The sequence below is a fragment of the Anabas testudineus genome, chromosome 17, assembly GCF_900324465.2.
Source record: "Anabas testudineus chromosome 17, fAnaTes1.2, whole genome shotgun sequence".
In the NCBI taxonomy this organism is placed as follows: domain Eukaryota; kingdom Metazoa; phylum Chordata; class Actinopteri; order Anabantiformes; family Anabantidae; genus Anabas; species Anabas testudineus.
This window is the reverse complement of record NC_046626.1, coordinates 1,596,031-1,623,128: the sequence shown is the minus strand read 5'-3', so window position 1 is coordinate 1,623,128 and position 27,098 is coordinate 1,596,031. Positions and strand designations below refer to the sequence as shown.

At 39.6% G+C, this 27,098-nt stretch overlaps 1 protein-coding gene across 1 annotated transcript in view; it reads left to right on the top strand.

Moving 5' to 3' along the window:
• Nucleotides 1-25,965, top strand: part of cdh6 (cadherin 6) — a 68,159-nt gene extending 42,194 nt beyond the window's left edge. The window contains 8 exon segments of the mRNA XM_026375226.1: nucleotides 4,804-4,991; nucleotides 6,756-7,006; nucleotides 10,743-10,879; nucleotides 12,009-12,130; nucleotides 16,922-17,039; nucleotides 17,546-17,797; nucleotides 22,400-22,922; nucleotides 22,924-25,965. Coding sequence (XP_026231011.1) covers nucleotides 4,804-4,991; nucleotides 6,756-7,006; nucleotides 10,743-10,879; nucleotides 12,009-12,130; nucleotides 16,922-17,039; nucleotides 17,546-17,797; nucleotides 22,400-22,922; nucleotides 22,924-23,086 — 1,754 coding nt within the window. The 3' untranslated portion in view covers nucleotides 23,087-25,965.
• The last annotated feature ends 1,133 nt before the right edge of the window (nucleotides 25,966-27,098 follow it).

Genomic DNA, 27,098 nt, shown 5'->3' with positions numbered 1-27,098 from the left:
CTTTTAGAAGTCCAAAAAATGTTTGTGTAGTGTACTAGTTTTTTAAGAGCTGACACGATGGCTGCAGTCAGTCAGAAGCTGGACGATGCGTATTGACTTGTATTTCCCCCATTTCACACTCATCTGTGATAGTAAATATCTTTACACTCAAACTGTCCTGCAAGTCTGGATCACACAGTATTTTTCCACATTAAGGATATATTTTGGAGCATATTTCTAGTAAAAAAAAAAAAAAAAAAGAGAATAGAAAACAAGTTATGTACTGTAGCTTTAAGTGTGTAAAGGAGAAACTACACTCCCATCCAAAAAAGTCCCATGTTTTGTTGGACCTCCATTAGCTTTGGTTAAGACACGCAGTCACTGTGGCATTGTTTCAATAAGCTTCTGCAATGTCACAACATTTATTCCCGTCCAGTTGCATTAATGTTTCACCAAGATCTTGTATTGATGAAGCGATGAATCCTGGCATTATCATCTTGGAATATGCCCGTGACATCGGGGAGAAAAAAAACTCCATTGGTGGAATAACCTGGTCATTCAGTATATTCAGGTAGTCAGCTGACCTCAAAACATTGCTGAACCTAGACCTGAGCAACTACAGCAACCCCACATGTGTTTTCTAGATGTTTTCTTTGTTTGATGCCAACAATTTGACCCTTCTGAAACAGATTATCATCTTTTCCAGCATGTGTCTTCAGACATGGTTGTTAAAGAAATGAGATGCTACTGCTTCCGTCAGAAGCATACACAAACTAAATGGGTCTGAAGTGTACTGTTTACATGTAAGTGCAAACAGTACTCTCTCTCTCTCACACACACACACACACACAAATATAACCAAAATAGTGGTAGATTGAGTACTGTCTAGCTGCCAGGGTGTATTATGCCTTCTGTGTCTCAGCAGCTTATAATTACTCACTCAGATGCTTTACACACACCACCAGATCTTAGAGATTGAGTGTAACCACACACACACACATCCTAAGTAATGGCGGTATCCTGATATGAAACTGCCTCAGGTTCATATCGCATAGTGACATCTCATTTGCATTCATCTAGGTGTGTTTGTGTGCTTGGACCCATTCAGTGAGTTAGTGGAGCCTCAGTGTTTTTTCTCATGCAGGCAGAGCCTGTGTTGGTTCAACAATGAGGAGGAAAAGTCTTAGCAGCGGGCAGCTATCCTCAGCAACTAACTGATGGCAAAACACAGTGTTAGCACTTATTCCAGAGAACAAAAGGATATATCATGCTCACTAAAAAATACATAGAAATGCTTTTTTTAATGATCGTCAGCAGTCTGGCAGCGTGATGTTGTTCCAGCGCCTGGCTTCCATCAGCATTTACGCAGCTTTTTTTTTCTGTGTTGGACTGAGAATGCTTCTTTTGTTCCTGCTGTCTACCTGTCTAACCTTCTTTATGAGGTTCTGAGACGAGAGAAAGATGTTGTTTCTTTGTTTAGCATTTATGCTGTCATCTGTTTCTTGTTTGTGATTTATTGCTTTTTTGTTTTTTCAATGGCAGAAAAACTTTCTCAATGTCTTTGTTTGTGTTTATGTGGTGCATCTGTTTTCAGTCACCAGTATTATCTACTGTACCTCCAGTCTGTTGTTGTTGTTTAAGACTCAGCATACTTTTACTTTTGTTATATTGTGTGCTTTGTTGGATTTAGGTGACCCAACAGGGATATTTATAATGAATCTTACTATAAAGACACATTACATTTAGTGAATGTGGTAGCATGGCCAACCATTCTAATATGCTGAATTAAGGCTAAGAGATGGGAAAAGTTAGAGGTGGAGGGAGTTAAGTGACTTAAAATGTTTAATCAGGGAGCTTTTGACACTATTTTAGCTTTTCAGACTGATATTTAAAATGATTTTTTATGATATGACATGCATGACTGAATGAACACACTGCCAAGAAAAGAACACCTACATACATGCATTCATATTTTAGTTTGTTGGTTTTTTACTTGTTCAAATGGTTGTAAATCGATCACAAAACAGCATTTTAAGCATATTTAACCATAAAATAATTGTCAAATAAAAATTGCATATTAAACTTTTATCAGAACATTCCATTTGCAAATTTGGAGCATTCTCATGATGAGGTTTGGATAGGAAAAGGTGTGATTTCCTCCCAGACTAACAGTTGCAGCATGTCTAGAGACTATAGTTTATACCTTTTAATGAAATCTTTCTCTGAATGTGGAACATGTTTATTGTGATTTGGTTTTCAGTTTTGTGCATTTCAGTTTAAAAATCCAAACAACTGGAAGCACCATACACACTTGAATAAGATTATGTCAAAATAAAAATAAAACAACTCTTCCTTCAATTCAAATATGACTTCAGAATTAAAGCCACCGTTTGTAGGATCTGAAAATAATTATCTAATAATAATCTAATGATAGGATTGCCAAGCAGAGTCATTTTTCTGCACTTGGCATGTGGTGGTGATGGTGGGGTGGCATGGTTGGAGAGGTTTGTACTTGCCTCACAGCAAGAATCTCCTGGGTTCAAACCTGACAGCTGGCTGGGCCGTTTCTGCCAATGACAGCTTGGACAGGCTCCAGCACCCCTACGACCCTTAACAGGATTTGTGGTAAAGATTTTAATGATTCAAATATCAGTCTGAAAAAAAGAAAATATAATCTTCTCTGACTGCTCTTCACAGCCCTTCAATCATTATGAAATTATTAGCTGTCTTATGAAATGACATTAAATAATGAACAAAAAACAATTGATCCAGCTGGTTAAAATGTTGAGCCTCACACAACCACCTTCTCTATGGAATATCTCTGCACTGTCGCCAGATAGTTTGACAGCACCTCTCCATATTGAGCTAAGTTTGGGGCCTATTTCTACAAAAAATATATATTTAAGGTTAGTAACAAATATTTGTTAGAGCTAAGAGCTATGAACAAAAAAAAGATACAAAAATACTATATACAGGTGGGAGTGCTGCTGCAGGTTTGTTGTGCGGGCATGCAGGCCGTAATGGTCCGTATTCCTCGCCACAGGCAGTGGGCTACCCTCCTGGAGTACTGTCTCTTAGCATCTTTGGTGCCTCAGGACAGATAGGCCCGAGCTGTCCTCATCTCTAGATGTAAAGGCAGCATTTCTCCCTTCGGGAGTCTGTGGACCTCCCCCATGTACTGTGTAGGTTCCACTCTGTTGAGTGCCTCTGAAGACCCTTCTGGCCACACTCATGCCTGCTTCCAAACTGGTTTTGCAACTTTAACCAGTGTCCTATATGCTGGTAACAGCATGATAGTGGTGTGGCGTTAGATTCCGAGGTGGGTTAGGGGAAGAGCTTTGTAAGCTTCTCTCTGGTTGGTGTAAAAAACGCTCCAGTATGTTGTTTCCCCATGTTGGAAAGTCTATATGTTGATGCAGCAGATCTAGCCGGATGGATTTTTCCATTCAGACAGTGTAAATAGTGTTGCTTTCTCCAATCCTACACACAAAATAGTGATGTTCCGTTTACGAACAATCTGGTTTGTTTAAACAGCTCCTTGATAGAAACAAATAAACCAAGTCTTAGTCAAGAGTCGTTCCTTTTAATGCTGTGCTGTGCTGAGAATTAGACCCTCCTCTCCTGAGGTGGTCAAGCATGCTTAAGAGTGAATCAAGAGAGGGAGCGAATAAGGAATAAATCACAAAAAAAAAAAGGTTTTGTGGTTGTTTCATAGCAGCAGCTTCGTTCTGAAGCTTCGACAGCTCAACCCTGCAGAAAAGATTCCTGCTGTCTGCTGTGTGCAGGTGCGTGTGTGTGTGTGTGCGTGCGTGCATGCATGTGTGTGCTGCTACTCCCAGTCCATGATTATTTCACATAGAACCAAGTGGGGAGGGGGTTCAAGCAAAAGGTGCTAAGTTCTATATCAGATCCAGATGTAAACACCTGGAACTAGAAGCACATTTTTGGTTGTCAAAACCAAATGTAAAAATAAAGGCCTCACTTTACCTATACTTTTGAAAGGGGGTGTCATTTTACTATTGGAGTTTAGTTTCCTAAATGACACTGAGAACTTGCTTCACAAAAAACAAATATTAAAAAAATAAAGTGTGACATGACACAGTGTATAACAGGTCCAATAATTACTACTAATTACTGTACCCACATTCTAACACATGATCCACTAATTGATCAACAGTTAAATCCAAACTTTATTCAGTTTTATTTGTATTATATTGAACTGAAGTGTTTTGTAAGTTGGGAGGTCCTGGCCACGCTGGATTCCCAACAAGACTACAGTCTTGAAACAATGTAAATGGTAAATGGTCTGCACTTATATACTGTAGCTCCTTTCTACCTAGTTGGTACTCAAAGCGCTTTACACTGCGTCTCATTCACTCATTCACACACACAAGCACACACACACTCACACACCGATGGCAGAGCTGCTATGCAGCTGACCTGACTCACCGGGGGCAACTAGGGGTTCGGTAGGGCTAGGACACTTTGGCATGGGACATGGCAGCTGGGAATCGAACCACCAATCCAATGATAACTGCTCTACCTATTGAGCCACAGCCACCATCCTAAAGTGACTGACATGTTTAAGATTCATTTGACTCTCTCTAACTGATACAAATTCAGAAGAGTGGGTTTGCATCATCTGTTTTGATTGTAGCCAGTTTTTCTGAATGTAGTTGCGCGTAGAGAACAAAGGTCTGGAACAGTGGTCTAGTTCTTCTGCAGCCATAATGCTACTGTCATGTTCATGTAAAAGATGAATCCAGGTAAGTGTTTACTGATGTCTTTTCAGTTTAAGCTCATTGGTTTCCTGTGTGTTTCCAGGTATTTACCAGTTCAGAGTTCCAGAGTCATCCACGTCTGGGGCTAAAGTTGGAAGAATTCAAGCCACTGACAGAGACATCGGGAGGAACGCTGAGATGTATTTCACCATCGTCAGTGGAGATGGCATGGACATGTTCGAGATCTCCACTGACAGAGACACCCAGGAGGGGGTCATCACCATTAGCAAGGTGAGAGGGAGCGCGACCCCATTTAGCTAATTCAGCGTGTTGAATCAGCAGCCTGTCGGTGTCAGAGATCACCCTGATTGGCTGTTCAGCTTAGCAAACTTCTTATCAGGCATATTTTTTGAGAGTGGTGTGAAAATTGTAAGCAAACACTGCCAAGTGCTGCTTTGATTACCTTGTGTATTTGCAGTCCTAGGCGTTCTTCTGCCTTCCCTCTTTGAATAGTTCATTCAGATTACGCGGCCACCTGCTGCCATAGAAAGTTGTTTCTCAGTCCCACTTTTAACCCAGACAAAGGCAACATGAGGCGACACAACAGTTTCTGTAAGTCACCTCTTTTCTTGATGTTGCTTGGTGTATCAGTGAGTACTGATCACATTTTTAGATTTTTTTATTAGTGTAAGGCAGAAAACAATAGCGATTAGAAGGATTTACATTAAAAAGGTATTCTGAGAATATTGCTATAAAAGCAATTAAAATAAAAAGCAGCAGCAATTGCAAAAGTCAAACTACTTCATATTGTAATAAACAAGGAATCTGGTGCTTTCTTGATGCCCATGTTCAAATAAGGTTGGCTTTTAATTATCTTGATATTTTTCTCACTGCATTGGTTAAGAGTCAAATTAATTCTAAAGCAGTGATTCAGCAGATCCCACACTTTTCCACTCATAAGGATCCTGCCCACGTAGTCTGTTTTACACGTACTGTTAAATATGCAAAGCCTGGGCATGCTTGACAGATGAAAGAAACCAAATTAAACTTATTCATCTTTACCTTCACAACCCCCCAGTCCTAGCCTTTGCAGCAAGCACTAATACACAAGAGTGGAGCTTTTTATGCTCGTGGATTTTAGAAGCGATTCACAGTGTCCTCACACAGAGTGTGTGTGTTTAGTGATGTACAATCACAACTGATATTTAGAAGCTCTTTTGTTCGTCTTGCTGACACAGCCTAGAAAAAAGTCTGCAATCTTCAACAAAGAAGTAATGATATTCTGTCAGCGGGGTACGAGCTGAGGACAATATCCATAAATCTGACTCTTTGTTCTTGTTTGAAAAAAACAACCAGGCAGCATTGTCACATCTGATGTCAAGATTTCATCAACATTATTTGCACTTTTGAAAAACTATTATCATTTGTCATCAGATTGAATCTGTCAGCTGCTTTATATCCCTTTTTTTTATTAATGTTAGACTTTCCTCTGCCACAGCATGTGGTGTGCTTTTCATTTTTGTATCATTCAGACACTCAGCAAACCTGACACAATAAATTCTGCCTTTGTTGCTTAACTTCTCAGCTTTCCCATTAAATAATACATTGAGTCAAATGATTCTGTTGCTGGATTGCTGTTGAATATAGTGTAAGTGTGTCTGCCCCAAAATAGCAAAAATAATAATAATAAAGTCAATAAATGTGACGATCTACAAACAATACCCCATAATGACAATATGAAAGAAGTTTGTTTGAAATCTTTGCAAATGTATTAAATAAAAAACAAATTAAAACATCACATGTACGTAGAGTGGTAGATATGTGAAGCTTTTGGAATTTCATGGTTTTTTCACATAAAATGTGAAGAGTATTAACAAATATAATGTGCAAACATTTTCTACTTACGGATAATGGAGGCCACTGTGGTCACTGGAACTTCAATTCTGCATGAAAATCAGTACATTGATTTTTTTTGTCAAACACTGTTAATCTTTATAATCAGACATACAGTAGATCTCTAGTTTTGTTTTGTTTTTGTTTTTGTTTTTTCTGCAGCCTTTGGACTATGAGAAGAAGTCATCATACACTGTAGAAATCCAGGTCCAGAACACCCAGGTGGATACTCGCTTCATGTCCACAGGATCCAAGGACATGGCCACGGTGCGGATCAGCGTGGATGACGTTGATGAGCCACCAGTGTTCGACAAAGCCAAATACGAGATGCAGGTGAAGGAGGATGCAGCACCGGGCGTGGCCGTGGGGTCGGTCAACGCTATAGACCCTGATGGAGTTCGCAACATGGTCAAGTAAGGCCAAACCTCAGTCTATCTCAACCCTGAAATCTCCACCTTGTAACAGCAGCTAAAAAGAATGGGACAGTGTTTTCAGCTGCTGTGATCCTAATGAGTCGTGCACATTGTCTCAGTATATTTACTGTTGAATTTGTTCTATCATAGGAAGATGGTCACAATTACTTATATCAACCTGAATTCAAACACAAGAGGCACAGATTTGAATGACAGCCTCCATTAGTTTTTGAAGAATGCTTCTGTCGCCTTGTTGAAAGATCTACCAAACATCCATTTGGTAAAGTTGCACAGCTAATGTCAATCCATCTTGGTGAATGTTTTCACTAGTACGCCAATTGTCCAGTTGAAGGACAAATGGAAAAAGGTTGCTGGGTACGCTGTCAGTCAAACACTGACTTTGACACACCTGTTTAAAAGGGTAAGAGTGAAGGGATTTTTTTTAAAAGCAATGATTTTATATATGAGACTGAAAACAGGAGCCTGTTTGAGTAGGCCAGGACTGTTATATATGAAAGTTGGCATATCTGTACTTCCTGCTCTGCTGTTTTACAATCCTGAAATAGCAGAGCAGGAAGTTTGACTTCAAATGGACCTCAATTCTCTAAAGGCTTGTGAGGGATTGTGAAAAAAGGGGGAAAGAGGAGAAATATGAAGTGAGTTAAAAGATACTGTAGGTGCTAGAGTGATTATAAACCAAGCTGTCTGTGGACTATACAGCTGTGTGTAAAAACTGCTGAGCACATACAAAACACCAAACTTCACTTACAGGCTATATTTAATCCCCGCTGCCTCGCTGCAGTACCGTTCATTATTGATGCTTGGCATTAGGATAGGTTGAGCTGTTGCTCTCCTGTTAGTAATTGTCCATTACTCAAATGGCGTCAGTACATCCTGGGAATTTTCTGATGCTTACAAAATAAAACGCCTAAAGCCCTCAGTAATTCGCTTTGTTGCAGTGGGTGTTACAGGAGTAGCAAGAATGTTAAGATAAGTTGAAACTTTTGTGATCGCACAGAGCGATTTGAGTCACTGCCAAAAAACTAATAGGATACAGCAGTAAATAAACATCATTTAGAAAACACTGCCATGCAAACACACAGAATGATCAGTTAGGATGAAATTATCAGAGTGTAGCATAGTGTAGGGTGAGATAAAAGGACCAATCATGATGTACAAATGAATGAACGACAGCAGAATGAGTGTGGTAAAGTGACAGGAGATGGAGTGGTGCAGCAGGACAGAGCACAGCTGGAGACTGGAACGCTGCCTTTATTTCTCTACATTAAAAGCTGGCGAACTAATGAGGAACACTTTCCAATTAAAACAAGCACGGGACCATGGAGTGCTCTTAAAATTATGTGTCACAAGGGGGCACACACATACACACACATACACACTCAGGCACAACTCCAATTACTGCTGCATTTGTGCATTTGTGTTTGCGCCTGTATTATCTATTCACATGAACTATTATTTTACTGTTCAGAGCGTTCTAATTATGATCCAACCTGGACCTCCTGGGGCGGCTTCACATCTCTTTATGGAAAATAATAATTAAAATTGAATCCTACATAACATGTAATAGCAGTTTGATGTTGCAGTTTACATGTTTGAGCAGACAGTAAAACCAGCCTTGGTCCAGGCACGTACAATGTTCATATACAGTACAATGAGCAGTTGCCGTTCACAGAGCCTCCACTTTGACAGGCAGAAAAAGACAGAGGCAAAGGCATTTCAGTTCTATTATCTATGAAGTGCTATGAATCTGTGAATAGCTGCATTCAGCAACTAGTTCAAAAATAGAGAATGCTCTGTGAGCAGTTCACAAACAGTGGGAAGAGAGTTTCAAGTAGCTGTGATGTTTTGTACAGCCTTGAACAGGAGGAGAGGACAGAACGCAGCAGCTTTCCAGTGTAGCACAATTATGTGATTCCAGTAGTTAGAATATCAAGGTCGGCTGTTGTACACAGGCTGTAGTTTTCGTCCAGCCTTCCACATCAAAGTGTGTACATCCCTTTTTTGGTGCAGAATTCACTTCGGGGCTTGTATTCAGACTGAAGGCAAAGCGAGTTTAGTTATGTTTCTGTCTCTGTTTATACACTACAAACAGCCAATGCAGCTATTTGCATGTGTGTGAGAGATTCATAGCCTCCACTAAAAAGGAAATGAGGATGTGTAGGTGTTTTGTCAGGCAATAGTTAGACCAGGAAGTTAATTCTGAGAGCAGATCCCTAAGTTTGAAATCTCATCAGACACCAACACTCCTGAGGAGGGATTTTAGAAAACAGTGACAATTATTTTATCCTTCATCAGCACTACTTCAAAGCATTAACAGCAGAACTAGACTCTTCATGTTAACTAATCCAGCAGAAGTATGCCTGTGATTGGCCAAACGAGTGCCCTGGCAGCTAACACCACACTGCGTGGTGCCAAAAGCTGAGCTTAACTTAACGTTTAACAGGACATTTATGAGGAACTACAGTTTTTTTTTTTCTTCCACTTTCTCTCTTTTGCTCTTCTCATCCCTTTTTCTCCACAGGACAAGCACACATTTTTCATGCTTCAATGATGTGCAAACACATCTTCACCTCAATTTTTGCCACCTAAAGCGATTCATGTAAAATTCACTCTCCAATTTTCCACTTTCCCCTTTTCTTCAGTCTGTAAACATCCTTTAGTTTTTGGGGAAATACTCTTATTTTGTGTCTCACAGAGACAGATATAAGGTATACAACAATATCCACCTCATATACGTACAAAGCAGCGATGACAACACAGCATACACTAGTTAACCCAGCACGGAGACTGAGTGCTGGGACAAGTAATCCAAAAATTGGGATGGCCAGCTATAGTTATAGGGTGACACAAGGTAAAATACAAGTCTAGAAGTCAAGGTTTTGACTTTCAGCTCAGCACAGCTGTCAGAACTATAACAATTTACCATGTATTTGTTCATTAATTGGATAACACTTAATGAGATTTACCATTAACCAACCATTAACATGCAAATGTAAATCACAGAACTATTACTGGAGGGTAGCAGAGAGCTGAGATAGCCACTGTATAGAAGCATGTTACAGCACTTCATTCACCCTGAAACCATTAAGTCATGTTCTACAGTTTATTTATAAGTTAACTACCTGTAATGTATTTTTGAACCAGCCAACCACATGCTGACTTCACATCTGGGACAGAAACAATGACAATCCACTCATCTTACTCAAGTAAAATGTTGATAAAATGTAAAAATGATTTCCTTGTATTTCATTTTCAGGATAGAGTTTTACCATGTGTTGTTGCTGTGTCAGACTGAGTTTGCTGTTGTTCACACGCTTCAAGGGAAACATTTCTGTTTTGTAATACAGTTTCATTTAGCCGATTAAAAACCTGTGCCCTTGAGCTTCAGCTTGCCATAGTTTCAGAGGCATTTTTGAACCACAGGGTCCTGTAGAAAGCAAAAAAAAAACAACTTGACACAGCAACTCACACCTACAGTAATGCAAAGTTTATGAGTTCACATTGTGCTTTCAACGGCTTTACACACTAAACTTCATCACACCACTCACTCACTTGGTTTGGCTGGATCTCCATACACCCTTGTTTATCATAGATTGAAAGAAATCAGTTCTTCTTACCCATGTGGTGACTGCAGAGATACAAGGGTTACCAGAGTTCATCCCAGCCACTGGCTTAATTTAACCCTTTCTCACCTTCTCTGTCTTGCTTGTTACAGGTACTCTATCGACCGTCGCACTGACATGGATCGCATGTTCAGCATCCATCCAGGGAATGGGTCTGTGTTCCTGCTCAAAAGCCTGGACAGAGAGGAGAGTGCCTGGCATAATATTTCAGTTATTGCCACTGAATACAGTAAGTGCAGCAGAAGCCTGGAGTATTTGCAGAGATGAGGTGATGCATTGATGTAGAGTAGAAATGTATGGAGCCAGACTGAGTGTATGATGTCTCAGAACATCTTTCACTTAACATTGAGAGAATTCAGTGTGGTATAGATCTAAATATAATATCCGGGAGTGACTGCCAAAGTGTCTACATTAAGTAGACTCAGTAAAATTCGTAAATGTTCCTCTGAAACACTGTTTTTTTTTTTTCAGTATTGAAACAGATAGTGGCAATATATTTTTTTTTTTTTTTTTTTTTTAACATATAGATATAGATATGGATATAGATATATACTGTAGATGTAAATAAATTGGAAAGCAGTGAACAGTTAGTTAAAATATTATAGCACTGTTTAACAGCAAATATCTCAAAACCTTCATAAAAATAAACAAAAATAAATAATTTGTCAAACACTATGAGGAGGAATCATTTAGCATTTGATCCTTAATTATTTCATGGGTCCTATTCATAACAGGAGAAATTACTTATATGTGGTGACAAAATCAAATCATTTTGGAGCTTTTCAGATGTTAAAACTGTTGAAAATCTTTGTAGTAATTCTTTGGTCACACTGTAATTAGTCTCTGTTGGTTATTATTTGGAAAATACTGAAGCCTATAAAAATTACATTAAAAAAAAAGATTGTTTTGTTTAGTTTTGATCAAATTAATACTTTATAGTTAAAGTTTCAGTAACATTGAATCAACCAAGTCTGAGCTTCCACAAACAGTGTGAAATGGAAGTCTGATTGGTTTCGTAGCTTAAACTGACACATGCTGTGAAAATGACTATAAACCAACTACACTTCAACATGGCCCCAGAAATATGCCCCTTTGTATGTCATCGCTTTTCAAAACCTATTTTGTGTTCTTTCATGATTTTATCTTTTATTTTGGTGTGAGAGCAGGAGGGAAAGAAGGGAACATATGGCTGAGAAAAAGTGGATGGGTAATTCTAACTTCTCACCCCATCAGCTGCTGAAAAGGTGCCCTAAGAAAGCAAGGCACGGAGCTGCTCACTGGGGGCTATAAGTAGACCAGTTAGGTTGTGTGAGCATTCGGAAGTGGAGCGTGACACCTTTCCTGTGTTTACCTTCCAGATAATCCCCGTCAGAGCAGCCACATCCCTGTCTACATCCACCTGCTGGACATCAACGACAATGCCCCCACATTCGCCGCTGTTTATGAAACCTTTGTCTGTGAGCGAACCAAGGCTGGCCAGGTACTGCCGCTACGTTCTTTTTTGCATTTGGAAAGTAGAACTCCTGATAGCATACTTGAGATAAGAAGTAGCAGTCTTTTTTTATCAAGTCACTACTGCAATTACAGGCATGAGTCAGTGCATATACTGTAGGTGACTCTCTTATTCTCCAGGGAGATGAGGAGAGCTCTGTGGGGAAAGCTCTTTGTCTGTACCTATGCACCAAACAGCATTGCAGAGTATTCAGCAGAGAACACGTCAACCAAACCAAACTATCTAACAGAGCAGGAGAATCTTTTATCTGTTTTTGCAAAAGAGAAAGAAAAAGGAGATTCATTAGCCAGTCCCAGAATTCTGCCTGGAACAGATGTGGACTAGAACAGACCAATGAAGCCCTATCAGAGCCTCCCTGCAGGGGGCAAATAACAGTGAGAGTAACTGTGTTACATCCTGTTTTAAACACAGGTTATTTCCTCAGCAAAAGTCTGATTAATATTACTGTGGCGGCTGAGAGTTTGTGGAGAAGCTGCTAATTATTGTTTCACCTGAGCCTGTGGGAGCTCTCTGTAGGGAGAAATGACAGACAGACTACAGAGTGGAGCTGGACAGGACTGCACTTTAAATGGATTTAATATTTCCAAATTAGAAATACCAGTATTAACATTAAGTAACTTTAAATAGCCCCAAATGAAGCAGTTGTCATTTGAGAGAACTCGTGTGATGGAAACATTTGGCATCATGACGAGCAGCACAGAGTCAGACGCTCTTTTTAAGTGAGACTCTTTAACAAGCATTCGGGCTGGATGCACAGTAGAGCATAAGTAGAGTACTGTCACTTTTTACCTTATGCACATAGACATTTACTGAAGGCATTTTTCCTGCTTTACTTGAGTAAAGAATACTTAAACATAATAATTGTACTCCGCTACTTTTCTTCAGTAACTATAGTATAGTTACTTTGCAGAATCTGCTTAATAAAAGAATACATAGTATATATATATATATATATATATATATATATATATATATATATATATATATATATATATATATATATATATATATATATATATATAACAATGTGCAATATGCAGTACAAACGTGTCACCACAGTCTGGTTTTTAACTTAGCCGCACAGCTACATGAATCAAGTTTGAAGGGTTTTTAATGTTTGGTTGTTTCTTGCTGTGTTGTGCACCAATCATTGACACACAGAACATTTTAGTAGCTTCTGCTGCAGCTTCCTAATCCACTGACTTCACTGTCCAATTAGAAATAGCTTTGACATTGTCAGACTTCTTTAATATAGATTTTTTTTACCATCAAAAATGTGCATTTGAATGCTTTAAAGAGTAATTGTCCTTTGCTGTAATGCCACTTAATATCATTGCGAGTCATTGCGTTCTTTGTGAGACTCAACTAATGTGATTAGTGTGCACAAGCTTATACACATACATACATACATGCATAAACACACACACACTTATTCCTGCAGCTGAAAAGCCGATTGGTTGTGCTCCTGGAGACCACTTAGGTTCTTCTTTTGTGGTGGCTGATGTGTTAATCTGTCATGGACGCTGACAGGAGCTTTCACACATCAAGTATTGTAAATAGAGTTTTATACACACATACACACACAACTGTATCATGCATCAAACATCATGCAACAATTAATAGGATAAAAACACAAATCTGTACGTGTAATCACACACACACGCAGACACACACACACACAATATGTTAAATATAACCACAAACACAATTAGGAACACTCTGCTGATGCCACACACTCGCCCACCCAGCATCATCTTGACATTCTTCCGTATGGTGGTTCTGCTGCCATTGGTCTCCTAAAGTCCCTGTCATCCTGCCACCCTTTTATCCTTTAATTCCTCTGCCCTTTCATCTGTCCATCAGTGTTAATCATCAGTATTTGTTCACTGGATATCCTCCACTGCTTCCCGCAGGCTCCAGATTTGTGCACATGTGCGAGTTATTGGCACAGATCTTTGTTAAAGCTTTTAATCTCTCAGCTAGTGTTTCCTATTCAATTAAATAAAGCTGCACTTAAAAAGTAGAAAAAGAACAAAAACAACTGCCTATGTTATATATCACTTTTGATGGTCATTGGAGTTAAATAAGCAGCTCCTGAACAAATTTAGTCATTTGTCAAATTTCATCCAAAAAAAGTGAAGAATGCTCAGTCTATAAACTAACTTACCAATTAGTGCATTTACATGCACTTAAGTAACCAGGTTAAAGTTGGTTTTGTTGAAAAGCTGGTCTTTTAACTGTCATGTAAATGGGAAACCAGGTTACTGTAATTGGGGTAGGGGATTAAAGAAACCAGATTTCCGTGGTAGATTTCTCTCAGAGAACGTAGATCACTTTGCCATGTAAACGCATAACCTGGTTTCTGATGGGCTTTTTACAAGGGTGCATGCGCATAACAGAGGCTGCAGACACTTAACACTCTACTACTATCAGCTGAGAAGTGTGGCATAACAAGTAGCGCTGTGTCTGTCTGTGTTCCCAGCACTGTCAGTCACCTCTCCCGACACACATAGCTAAAAAAAAAGAAGCGGTCTTTTCTGTCTCTATGCAGTTTAAATATGTGGACCAAGCTTCCAAATCAGCCCAGGGCGCAGGAGCAATCAGATTACTGTACCTGCTGTATGTATACTCTGATTCCAGTAACCACGTTTCTTGAGTGTTAACAATTTTACCTTCTCTTACAGTCTAACATTGTTTGTAGAGCACGTACAGTATGTACTTGGTTGTGTCTTTTTTTATTAAGAGGTTGTAGTAACAATAACAGCTAAACAACGATTGGACCATACTCTGACTGGCAAGTGGCAGCATTGGGCTTCTCCGTAACTTCCCTCTACGTTTGTTTAAAGGAGTTTTCACACCTTAGTACATTTTCTCTGGTCCAAAACATTTATACAAGAGCATTTCTCCCTTACTGCATTTACATGCACTGAAATATGTCACTCAGAGAAGCCTGGTTTCTCTGCTAACTGGGGAACACTAGCAGAGAAACCTGGTTACTGGAAATCCACACATACATGCAGCAGATTAATAATCAGCTTTCTCCTCTACCTTGTGCTGATTTTGAAAGCATGGTTCACGTTTTTTTTACTGTATAGAGACAGAATAGCATTTTGATACATGTGTAGGGGGAGGTGACAACTTTCGTGCTGTGGGAGAGACATATAGACCGTCACAGAGTTCCTTTTAACTGTAACAACTGTCTGAATTAAAGAAATACATGGTGAAAAATGTCTCCTTTCATCCAGCCGCACTTTCCTGCTGAGAGTAGCAAGTGTAGGCGACACATGCAACTGAACAGTTACTATGTGTATACATGGCAGAATATGGGAGAAGTCTACCACGTGAAATCAAGTTAGTAAGCATGTTTCCCATTCCATGACCATTAAGAATTCACCTTAGCTGAGAAAGCCAACTGTGCCTGGTTACTTGAGTGTATGTAGAGGTGCATGGTTCAGTTAGTTTTCACACAGAGAAAATCCAAGCATACCAAAATGCATCACTTCAAACCATAAGAGGAGTCCTCGCTGCTCATTGGACAGGTGCATCTGCTGAGGAAAACCTACCTCACAATACTTATCTTAACACACCATGTGAGTGACATGTCAGGGAAATAAAAGCTGCGTTCCATAGCTAGAATTTTTATTTATTAGCAATGTTGAAATCTCATTAGAATTTTAAATGGGTCAGTCAGTTCAGCATCTCCAGTTCGTCATTGAGCTTTATTTCTGCCCTGCCTAAAAAGTCCTGACAACAAAAATGATGAGAAACTGTTAAATGGTTAACTCCATAATTTAGTACTACATCGTTCACAGACACGTTTAATGTGTCAAGAATCACATCAGTGATTTGGTTTACTTGATCTTTAATGCTTTTATTAAATCCATTGAAACTTCACTGAGATCTGCTTTTGTCTGCTCAAAGCAATTCTCCAACCAAACTGTATCTTTGGTTCATGGAGCTCTCACCACTGTCAACTTGAAAGGTAGCTATAAAAGTGTGTAGGGTGCTTCTTCACAGAGAACAGCAGCTGCGCTCAGCTTGAACTCAGTCGGCTACAATGGATCTTCTCAAACCACTGCCGTAGCATAATCTGCTTCTCCACTGTCAGTCCACACACTCAGTGTGAGCTAACACTCAGAATTCTGCTAAAGTAACGCTAAATAAACAGTTTACATGTCCTGCTGTCACACTACTCAAAACGCTACTGGCAGCAGGGGATTTAGTCCCATCTTACTGAAGGACGGCAACAACATCAGAAAATCATGAATAAAATAGTGCAGATATTGTTACATAACCATTTGGAACTGATAACTGTGTAGAACATGAAATACAGTATATTAAGTATAATGAGAAGAACCAGAGTGTTGATGAGCCGCACTATTTTGTGTGAAGCAGCAGTACAGAACCTTGGTTAATCACATACATAATATGCGTTTCAGAAAGGCCATATATCATATGTCAAGTATTAGATATCTAGTTTGAGTGAATTAGTTGTTGTTGAGTGTGCAGTGAGTGTACTATCCCATTTCAGTGTAATACATCATTTTAAGAGCTGTCTTGATGGCAGAGATATTAATGACTTATTTGGCACAGACACTGGTGATGGTGGTGTCTGAGCTCTGTTCTGTGAGCTAAGGCAGAAGAGTCCCTGTGAATGAAACCTCTAACCCTAAACCTATTTTTCCACTCAATGACTGGCCTTAATTGATTTAACTCAGCTGAGATGTTCGTGTTAATGCATGCTGGTTTCTTTGACAGCTCATTCAGACGGTGAGTGCTGTCGATGCCGATGACCCAATGCTGGGGCACAAGTTTTTCTTCAGCCTGGCTCCGGACGGGACGCACCGTAGCAACTTCACTGTCCGAGACAATGGAGGTAGGCAACACCTGACCGGACGCAAGTTCTTTAAATTCACTGAATAATTATCATGGAGCATGATATTAAACAAAGCCATTTAACTGATGTAAACAGCTTTTTAGAGCATTTTACAGCTTTTTCATTGATACACCTGGACAACCTAGTGCAATACAATACAATGAATTTTACTTTTACAAGGTGATAATTGCTTGGTTTTTGCTGAAACTATCAGAAACTGAAATTCTCAACTTCATGAAAGGTTGTGTCTGTTCCACTAAACAGCAATTTTGAGATAGAAATCCAGGTATGAAATACCTTACATTACATTACATAGCAGTACGCGCTGCCTTCTCAGTGAGGTAGTATGACTGACTAATGCCTCGTTGTCCCCACATTTCTTTTTGCAGTTTGGTAATAAAGTGATTTTTATTCACACCTCTTATGCTGTGTTCCAAAGTATCAAGACACGCTGTGCTCTGCAGGTGTTCTTCAGTGATCTTCTAAGCAGACTTTCTCTAACTCAGATAACACTGCCAGTATCCTGACACGACGAGCCAGCTACAGCCGCCTTCACCAGAGCGTCTACCTGGTTCCCGTGGTGATCACAGACGGCGACTACCCCATGCAGAGCAGCACCGGAACCCTCACTGTGAGGGTGTGCACGTGTGACCGTGAAGGCAACAAGGAGCTGTGTAATGCTGAAGCCCTGAGCAGCTCTCCCGGCCTCAGCACAGGAGCACTCATCGCCATCCTCCTGTGTGCTATTATACTGCTGAGTATGTATGGGGAAATGTGTGGGCTAAAATATAAAGCACAAAAGTGAACTAAAATTCTATAGAAATATATTGTATACACAGCACAGCTGAACAGGTACAGTGCAAGTATTGAATGTTGTACTGTAGATGTATGAATAGCTGCATTAGTATGATAATGTGATAAAATGTGGAAAGGACCCATTTATATGTAAATTAAAATGAGGCCAGATGTTGCTATGACAGGTATGGAGATTGCTTTGTTGTCTCAGAAAAATGATGATGATGATGAAATGATGTGGCACAGCTATGATTATTTCTGAGTGCCATTTTGAATATTTTGAACCTCCTGATTTGTGGACCTCCATACTGTATGTCTATATGACATAACATACAAACATAATACAAAGGTTTTATTGTGAAGCAGCCTCGTTATTAAGACTTAATATTATTTTAAACTAATTTACAACACCATGCATGCAGACAATACAGCCATTAAGCCTTCATTGTGTTAAGTAACCAGAACTTCAGTACCAGCAGTATTTGTAGCAGTATTTTTTCTGTTCAGTCACACAAAGAAGACAAACAACACAAACTTTTTCTAGCCATGTTCCATCTCTACACTGTGTCAGCTAATGTCCATCCACCATTCATTTCTATGTCATATAAATAGACAAATTCAGATGTGAATGAAACATCAGAAACAGCAACAGAAAAATAAATAGGAAAAGTATATATTTAGCATAAAAATCCAACAGGACAGATGTAAAATGAAATGTGCACACACAATATATAGCATTGTTTGATCACACTGCAGTGTTTCCATTTGTACAGCGTCATAAACACAAGCAGCCATTGTGCTTTCTCATTTGCTGTAATGGAAAACAATGTTGTTTCAGAGCTCCAGTCTGCTGCAGAATCAAAGCTCGTATGGAAATGACTGCATTTCATCTGCCACCACATCCCCACTTATCCTCTTATTCATGCGGTGGTCACAGTCCAGTGAGCTGCTAGGAAAATGAATACATATTTATGCCTCTGAAAAGTGCAGTCATTGCAGGCTTAGTGGACGCACACTCACACACACACACACACACACACACACACACACACACACACAAGGACATATGAAGACGCACACACAGGAGGCAGGCACTGCTGTAATGCATTGTCCACACTTACATGACTGGAGAGAGATGAGAGCAGTCAGCCATCAGCAGCATCCATTTGCACACACACACACACACACACACACACACACACACTCAAACACACACACACACACCTTAAGTTTACTTACAGTAAAAACATTTCTTAACCTGGTTAAACAAATCTGTTGACTGGTTATGCTACATATACATAAAATTATTTTAATCTGTAAATGGTGTAATAAGAATTCAATACATCCATGCCTCCGTTTAAAATGCACAACTAAGAACATTCTTAATGCAACAAAACTATTTTTCTTAAATTCCCCTTTGTTTCCATTTTGACAGGTTATGAAAAATATTTAGCCCAGTTCGAAATCCCAGTTATCTCATTATATGCCTTAAGAATTCAGCATGTTCCTTCTTCACCAAACCCACAAAAGCATGTGGAACGTACAGTAGGTTTACTAACTTAACTAAGCAAATAGGTAAGAGAATCCGATTGCATAATTACTGTGTGGATGATTTTTCAGCTGATCATTTAACCCTAACTGATGCAGTGAGTAGTTTCTCATTTCTTAAACAACAATATTGGAAGACACATCCTGTGGTCATAGAAAATCTTAAATGATCGGCAATCACTTAAATGCTTGGTGAAATCAAATCGTAGAAAAGCAACAATAGAACTCACTGCTATGTTTAATAGTGATAGTGTAGTGGTAAAATCACCCTCCATGCGGGAGGTTCAAATCCTGGCTGTGGCGTACATTCGATAGGGGTCCTTAGGCAAGACCTCCTGCCTTATAAGTTGCCCTTTACCTTGTAAGTTGCTTTGCATAAAAGCGTCTGCCGAATGACTAAATATAAATGTAAAGTGAGAGCATTTCCATACACTCAATGCGAAGAGTACTCAAGGGATTGGGACTAAACAGCTGTGTAGCCTTAAGAAAACCACTTGCCAGTGAGGCTAATTTTGAAAAAAGGGAGCATAAAGATTGAACTCTGGAGCAATGGAAGAAGGTCGTGTAGTCTGATGAGTCCAGATTTAGCCTCTTTCTGAGGGATAGAGGTATAAGCTGTACAAGCCTGTGGGGGCAGTGCTATGATCTGGGGTTGCTGCAGTTAGTCAGGTCTAGATTCAGCAACATTATGACGGTAGCTAACTCCCTGAATATACTGAATGACCAGGCTATTCCATCAGTTGCTTTTTTTTTTGGCATATTCCAAGCTGAGTAGTTTAGGGAGCATGACACATTATTTTTACAGATGGAGTAGCTACCCCGAGTCTAGACCTTAACCCCATTGAGAATCTTTGGGATGTGCTGGAAAAGACTTGTGGTCTGACTCTACCATTATAAATACAGGATCTTGACAAAAAATGTATGCAACTCTGGATGGAAAAAAATGTTGTGACATTGCAGAAGCTTATCGAAATTATGCCATGTGTGCCATAATCAAAGCTAAAGGTGGATCAATGAAATAGTAGAGTGTGTTACTTTTGGGTTTTCTTTGTCAGCCACTCACACCAGGCAAGCCCAACTGTCAGTCAGTCACACCTACAGGCAGTGTACACTCACCAGTTAACCTAACCACATGTCTTTAGACTGTGGAGGAAACTTGGCTACCTGGAGAGAACCCACAGAAACACATACTGGATGTGTCTTGCTGCCTTCAAATGACTGCAGGCTTTAAATAAACTGAAGGAATTTAGCAATAAATACAAACTTCTTTAACCATGTTGAGCATACATTTTCTATGTCAATTTCTATCCATTTACTGGTTTGAAGTAGATGCTTATATATTCTTCTCTGTGCCTGTCTCCTCTCTGCAGACTATACAAAACTGATTTCTTTATCTATACATATCTTCCTTGTCTTTTTGCATTTACCTTGTTTTCTGCGTATGGTATATTTTCCCATTCACATCACAGCTCACACTCTCGTGCTCCTTTGCAGGCATTTGGTGTTGTGATTTGTGATGCTACTGTGTGTGTGCAATATCGGTTATTTCAGTTCACTGACCTAACACAGCTTCTGCTCTTTCTTGTTCCCACTGTGCTCTCACTTGATTTAAATTCAAACTGGCCCACATGAGCATAGCCAATCAAATGTTGTGTATGATTATTTATGGCTGAGTCCTCTCTGAAATCCAAGGCTGCTGTTGGCCTGTAACTGGTCTGTGCAGCCATGGTTTTACACTCATTTTGGCATAGAGTGCCAGGTGTTGGTTTGTGTGAAGATGCGCTATCATATACATCTTCACACCAAATCTTTCTGTTTTACTTTAAACTTTTTGTCTTTTTCATCTAGTGTAGTGATGTACTGTTCTGTTTTCTAGTACTTGTTGGAGAGTTAAGTATCATGTCTGTTTCTAAATGAAGCAAAGCTTCTGAACTGGTCCAGGCAGCCATCTCCAGTCTGCTGCCACACAACCACGGAGTATTCTTCTCACTGCAACATATATCCAATATACCCTTTTGATGTACTTCAACTGCCAATGCTCTGCTCTCTAGTTTGCTGCATGCCTGCTGCCATATCACTCCCCTGAAAGCTACACTGTCACTTCCTGCTGCTCCTCATCTTGCATTTATAAAACTCTGTAGGCTCTAAATCACATAATTCATTCCACATGGCTCACCCTATACAGCCCCACTTCGGTACATTGGAGCCCTAATAAATCTATTGGTCAGTTTGTCAAAAAGGTTTTTATCTGTGCACCAAGAGTGATCCAGATTTAACAGTTTGTGAAACATCCTGTTGGGGTGGTGTTGAATGTAATCAATGTAGCATTCTTACATAAAGTATGTCTCTCCTACTGTACATGAGTAGGTATAGTATGAAGGATACTGAAGATGGTGTCTTCTGTAGATCTGTTTGACTGTGATATGACTCACTGGCCACCTACATCTATGGTCCAGAGTGGAGAGAGGCAAGATTTAATGGGCTGTGTAGCCAACCATTCAAAACATTTCATGGTAATGAGTGTGAGCCTCTAGTCTGTAATCATTAAGGCAGGTGATGGATTTTTGTTTTGCATAGGAATAATACTGTCTGGCTTCAGGCAGGAGGAATCTGACCTGAGATAGGGATAAGTTGAAGTTGTTGGTGAACAGATACGTACCTCATCAGGTGGTGCTGAGGTCTGCATATTCACTGAACTGAGCGTCCCCCTAACTTCCTGTTTCCAGATCTTAGCATTTAAGTTGTTGATCAGTAAAAACATGCCATCAAAACTAAAATATTGAAATAAAATGAAAATTGTTTTGTATGTGTCTGTCTTTAGTAGCTGTACATCAGTCAGCCACAACATCCACCATGACATAATGTTGTGGTGGACAGGGCTCAACATGGTGGTGGACCTTACTGGTCTGTGGCCATGCAGATGCATTCAATGTTGTGGCTTATTGGTGTATGTTCTTATGACTGCTGTTCATAATAAAATCGTCTAATTGTAATCTTTTCGCTGTTGTCTCCTGCAGTGATCGTCGTTCTGTTCACAGCATTAAAACGCCAAAGAAAGCAGGAACCTCTCATTATCTCTAAGGAAGATGTCCGGGACAATGTGGTGAGCTACAACGATGAGGGTGGTGGCGAAGAGGACACCCAGGCTTTTGACATCGGAGCGCTACGGCACCCGGACGCTGCGGCAGCCTTGGAGGAATCTGCCAAACAGAGGCGCGACATCATTCCCACTGACACCCTGCTGTACCCTCCAAACTGCCGACCTGCGCCCACTGCCCCTGGACTCATCATGCCTCCTGTCGGTATGGTGTCACGGGATAACGGGGATGTTCGCGAGTTCATTAACCAGAGGGTTTTGGAGAATGACTGTAACCCAACAGCACCCCCATATGATTCGCTGGCCACCTACGCCTATGAAGGTACAGGCTCAGTGGCTGAGTCACTGAGCTCACTGGGCTCAGCTTCGTCTGAGGCTGAACAGGACTACCACTACCTGAGTGACTGGGGGCCCAGGTTCAGGAAACTAGCTGACCTGTATGGGGCAGAAGACAGTGACTTCTCCTAACACAGATACCAAAAACCCACACACACATTTCCACATCAAACATAGGCTCAGTTACATTTTGACAATTCAGGGCAGAGGAAAGCAACGTCTAACTACAAACCCAATACTGGAGATTGGGAACATTGGTGATGAGCTTTAAGAAAATGTGAGAACTTTTTTGACCCAGTCTTACTTCACATGGCTCCTGAAACTGATTCATTTTAAAAGGAAACAAAAGTCCTGAATATCTATTTTTGGGAATGGAAACTAATGGAAATGTAAATCAACCAGCGTAATCGTGGAGCCAAAGAACTTCAGTTCCACCCATGTTTAACTTAACTTCTTAATCTAAATTGAACTCTATTTTGTATTGAGAATTGGACTTTTAATACTTTGCGACTTTGCTTTAATCTTTCCTGGGTTACCAAATAACTGTTTTGTAGTGTTTCTTGTGGCTTTAGATGTGCCATTTAAGCCAAACTGAATGAAGTGTGGAAGCAGGTCAGCAACAAAGCCCCAGTGTAGTTACTTCAGGACTGGACCAAACACACTATCAGCTGCATATATGAAGTGAAGAGTGTGGGGAATATATGTTTAGTTTTTTTTTTTTTTTTTTGACTAAGTGCCCTTCTGCTGCCCTTCAAGCTGAACCTTGGACGCCTGTAGGCTGGCTGAAACTGAGGAGGGGGGGTTAATGACTAAATTAATTGCTTTTTGTCTTTTCTGCTGTCTTGTGTAAAATGACCATTCCAGACAAGTTATTCTGAAGGATCGCTGGTTGAAAATCGCCTTCTTTGGGACACAGTGTATAAAGAGGACAACTCATATGACTAAATGCACTGATTTCTTTGTTTACACAGGTATTTAGATTTTTTGATTGATTTTTTTTTTTTTTGTGCTGCACACAAAAAGAAGAGATGTTCACCACATCGTTTCTAGACTTTTAGCTTTTTAAGTGTTTATTGTGTCAGAACTGTGGTTGAACAGAATTATATTGGGAGTATACAAGTTACAAGGAAGTATGCAAGTACTATAAATCTTAAATTTTACCAGTCTTGTTTCAACCATTATTTATTCAGGGTACTTTCAATGATACCCCCTTTCCACCAAGCCAGGACCAAACACCCTGATCACATTTATACAGTTCCCCACATTCACACCTAGAAGCTGAAGAACAACCACAGTCTGACTAGGTTTTTCAATAGTCTTTTCATTGGGAAGATGTTTTATATTTACTGTACCTGAAGAACATGAAGAAGTTCTGCCTTTATAGTGTGGCTGTCACTTTTTGTTCAGAACTTGAATGCAAGGTGGTCTTTTTTCTCCCCACTTCACCAACATTCTGCATGTTGTTAGAGTAAAGGCGGAAGGGCAAGTATTTCCTGTCCTCCAAATAACAGTGGATCAAATGGCTACATTTAATGTAGCAAACAAATCTCCAGAGAATGATCCTCAAATCTGCAGTTCTTCTCAGTTCCATATTTATTTCATTTTACTATTTTATCATCTTTTATCCTATATTTATTATCCTATTTGGTTATCTGGTCCTCAACTGTACAGGCAACTTGAACATAGAACCTGGCTGGTTTCGTGCGGAAAAGTACTTGGTAGCTGAAGAGTGATGTATTTTTATGTTAAACAAAAGTGACACAGTACCACAACAACATTTAGGCTTATTTGCTTCTTATTAATAAGCCTAAATCCAAAGAGTTGCATACTAAAAAGACTGTTACTAGTCCAACATTTGTACAGTAAATATAAAACCACTTAGCTTTGCATAATGACCGTGCCTTTTATACAAGGACAATTGGTGCTGTAACACTCTTTTTGAGCTTCCCCCTAACTGCTATACTGATGATGCCCAGCTATTGTTCAGGATCTACAAGTGAATGTCAAGGCACTCCCTATAGCTCAACATGGGCAATAAAAAGCTATTAACAATTCTATAAAATACAGAAATAATTTGTCGCTGATGGGAGAAATAGCTAGCCCATAATAACTAAACCTAATTTCGCTTCAAGGCAAAAAAAATGCATGTTTAAAGCAAAATACAGGTAACAAAAACATTCAAATCAGATTATCCCAAAACATCTGAGAAGTAATGTGTGGAGGCATTTTGGATTAAAGTGGACAATTACAGACAAATGATACAACAAATTCAGCCACCTGTTACTGTAGTTTATTGCAGTGTTACTGCAAATGAACACGGCCTAATCAGTTACTACCCTGGGATTAGACTATGTACCATAAATTAATTCCAACATTTACCTGTTCATATTAGACCTGTTTCAAAAAGTGACAGCCATACTTTAGAGCCCCTAACGCAGCCTCAATGTCTTTCAGTGACTGGTAACCTTGTTCTCAACGTCATGTCATTTCCTGCTCATACCTGTTTCCTCCTTAGTATTCATATAGTTTGAGGATATGATGCAAATGTGTTTACCCAAAGGTTTTCTGGCACAGAATTACCTGGCTGCTGACAAGCAAAGAAACTGAACTGCTTTCCTAATGAGCCTACCCTCAGGTGTCATACAGAGACACAAAGCATTGTTGTTAACCAGTGTAATTAACCAACACTGGATGGGAACATACTTGTCATTTATTTTGATGTCATGCTAAATACTGAAAAAAGGACAAAATCATCATAACAATCAACCGCAGTGCTGTGTTTAAAAAGTTATAAGGACGACAGATTCAGATTTATTCTTGTTCTTATTTGATATCAGGATTGTGTGATTTGGCAGTTCCAGTTAAAGCAGCAAGTTGTTCCAGTTGTGTTTTGTGAACGTGGTCTGCTGTGAAGGTTTCAAACATGTCCACATGCTTTTCTTTATATTGTAATTCAGTCATTTTGTACCAAATATTTATAGGACAAACAATGATATTCTTCAAAAAATCCAAATACTGTCCAGCTTCTCTGTTTTTTAATGTAATTTTTGGAGGTGTGAAACTTGCTGTGGGCAGTCTACCGTCAGTATATGATGATGTATTAACAAGTTGTTTAATTTTCTCAAAATAAAGTTTTACAGTAAAAACCTTGCTCATTAAAAGTGTGGTCTTGGAAATGGTTGCAAATGAATCTCCACTGAGAAAGAAGAGAGAAAATAGCACGTTTGCTATTCTTTCAGTTATTTCTTCCAGGAGAAAAGAGCATTTTTCAGTTCAGTAAAAAAAAATTGGTATGCATCTACTACTACAAAGTAGAGTTGGGCATGGCATAGAGGATTTCCCCTTTTTCTACATATTTTGGTTTCTTGCCACAGTCCACAGACTTGCACCAAAGTTACCCTCGTGCACACAGCTAACATAAAGTATATAAATTGACCTTGGCTACATTATGAGATTGGTAAATTATGCAATTATTGGCAAATATGAGTGGCTACAATACTGTGTAGGTGTAGGCTGTGTGTTACCTGTGTTAGCAGAGTAACATTGTCAGCTTTAGTGTTCCATCTGGGACTGCACAAGGTGCATTCCGCTGTTCAGAAAAAAACACAAAAAAACAGGTGGTACAGGACGTTTACTGTGTCCCTGGGCAAAAAATAATCCACACTATGCGAAGCTACTTATTTTTGCTCCAGGACACCATAGCAATTTAATGCACATGTTCTATATGTGTGCTGCATTTGACATGATGAAACATCAGACTGTCCTCTCTCAGGCTATGCACTCTCTCCGTTTGCAGCTTGGGTCCTCATACACTCAAGTAGCTTCTTCTACCACTGCTAATGTATGCTGAGGACACCCAACTATTCTTTTCAATCAGGTGGAACGCATCTCTGCTTGCCTGGCAAATATCTTGGAGTGGATGTCAAGGCACTGCCTAAAGCTCAACAAGACTTTAGGGAAGGGTCCCCTCACCATCACCCCATCACCATCTAAAGAGGCAATGTTCTGCATTAATGTCACTTTTATATTGGACATTGGACATTTTTCTGTTTTAAAACATGAAACTAAATAAGGTTAACAGACGTGTGGTAGACACCTAGATGATCCACAAAGTGAATAGATCTGTATATGATTTGCTTCTAAATCAATATCATGACCTATTTGCTTAGATCGTTTTCATTCTCTGAGTCTGAGATAGCAGCCTCTTTATAGCCATGTTTCAGTGGAGCCCAGACAGTACTCTTTGTTCAAGCTCTTTTTTTAGGGTCACTTCAAGGCCAGTG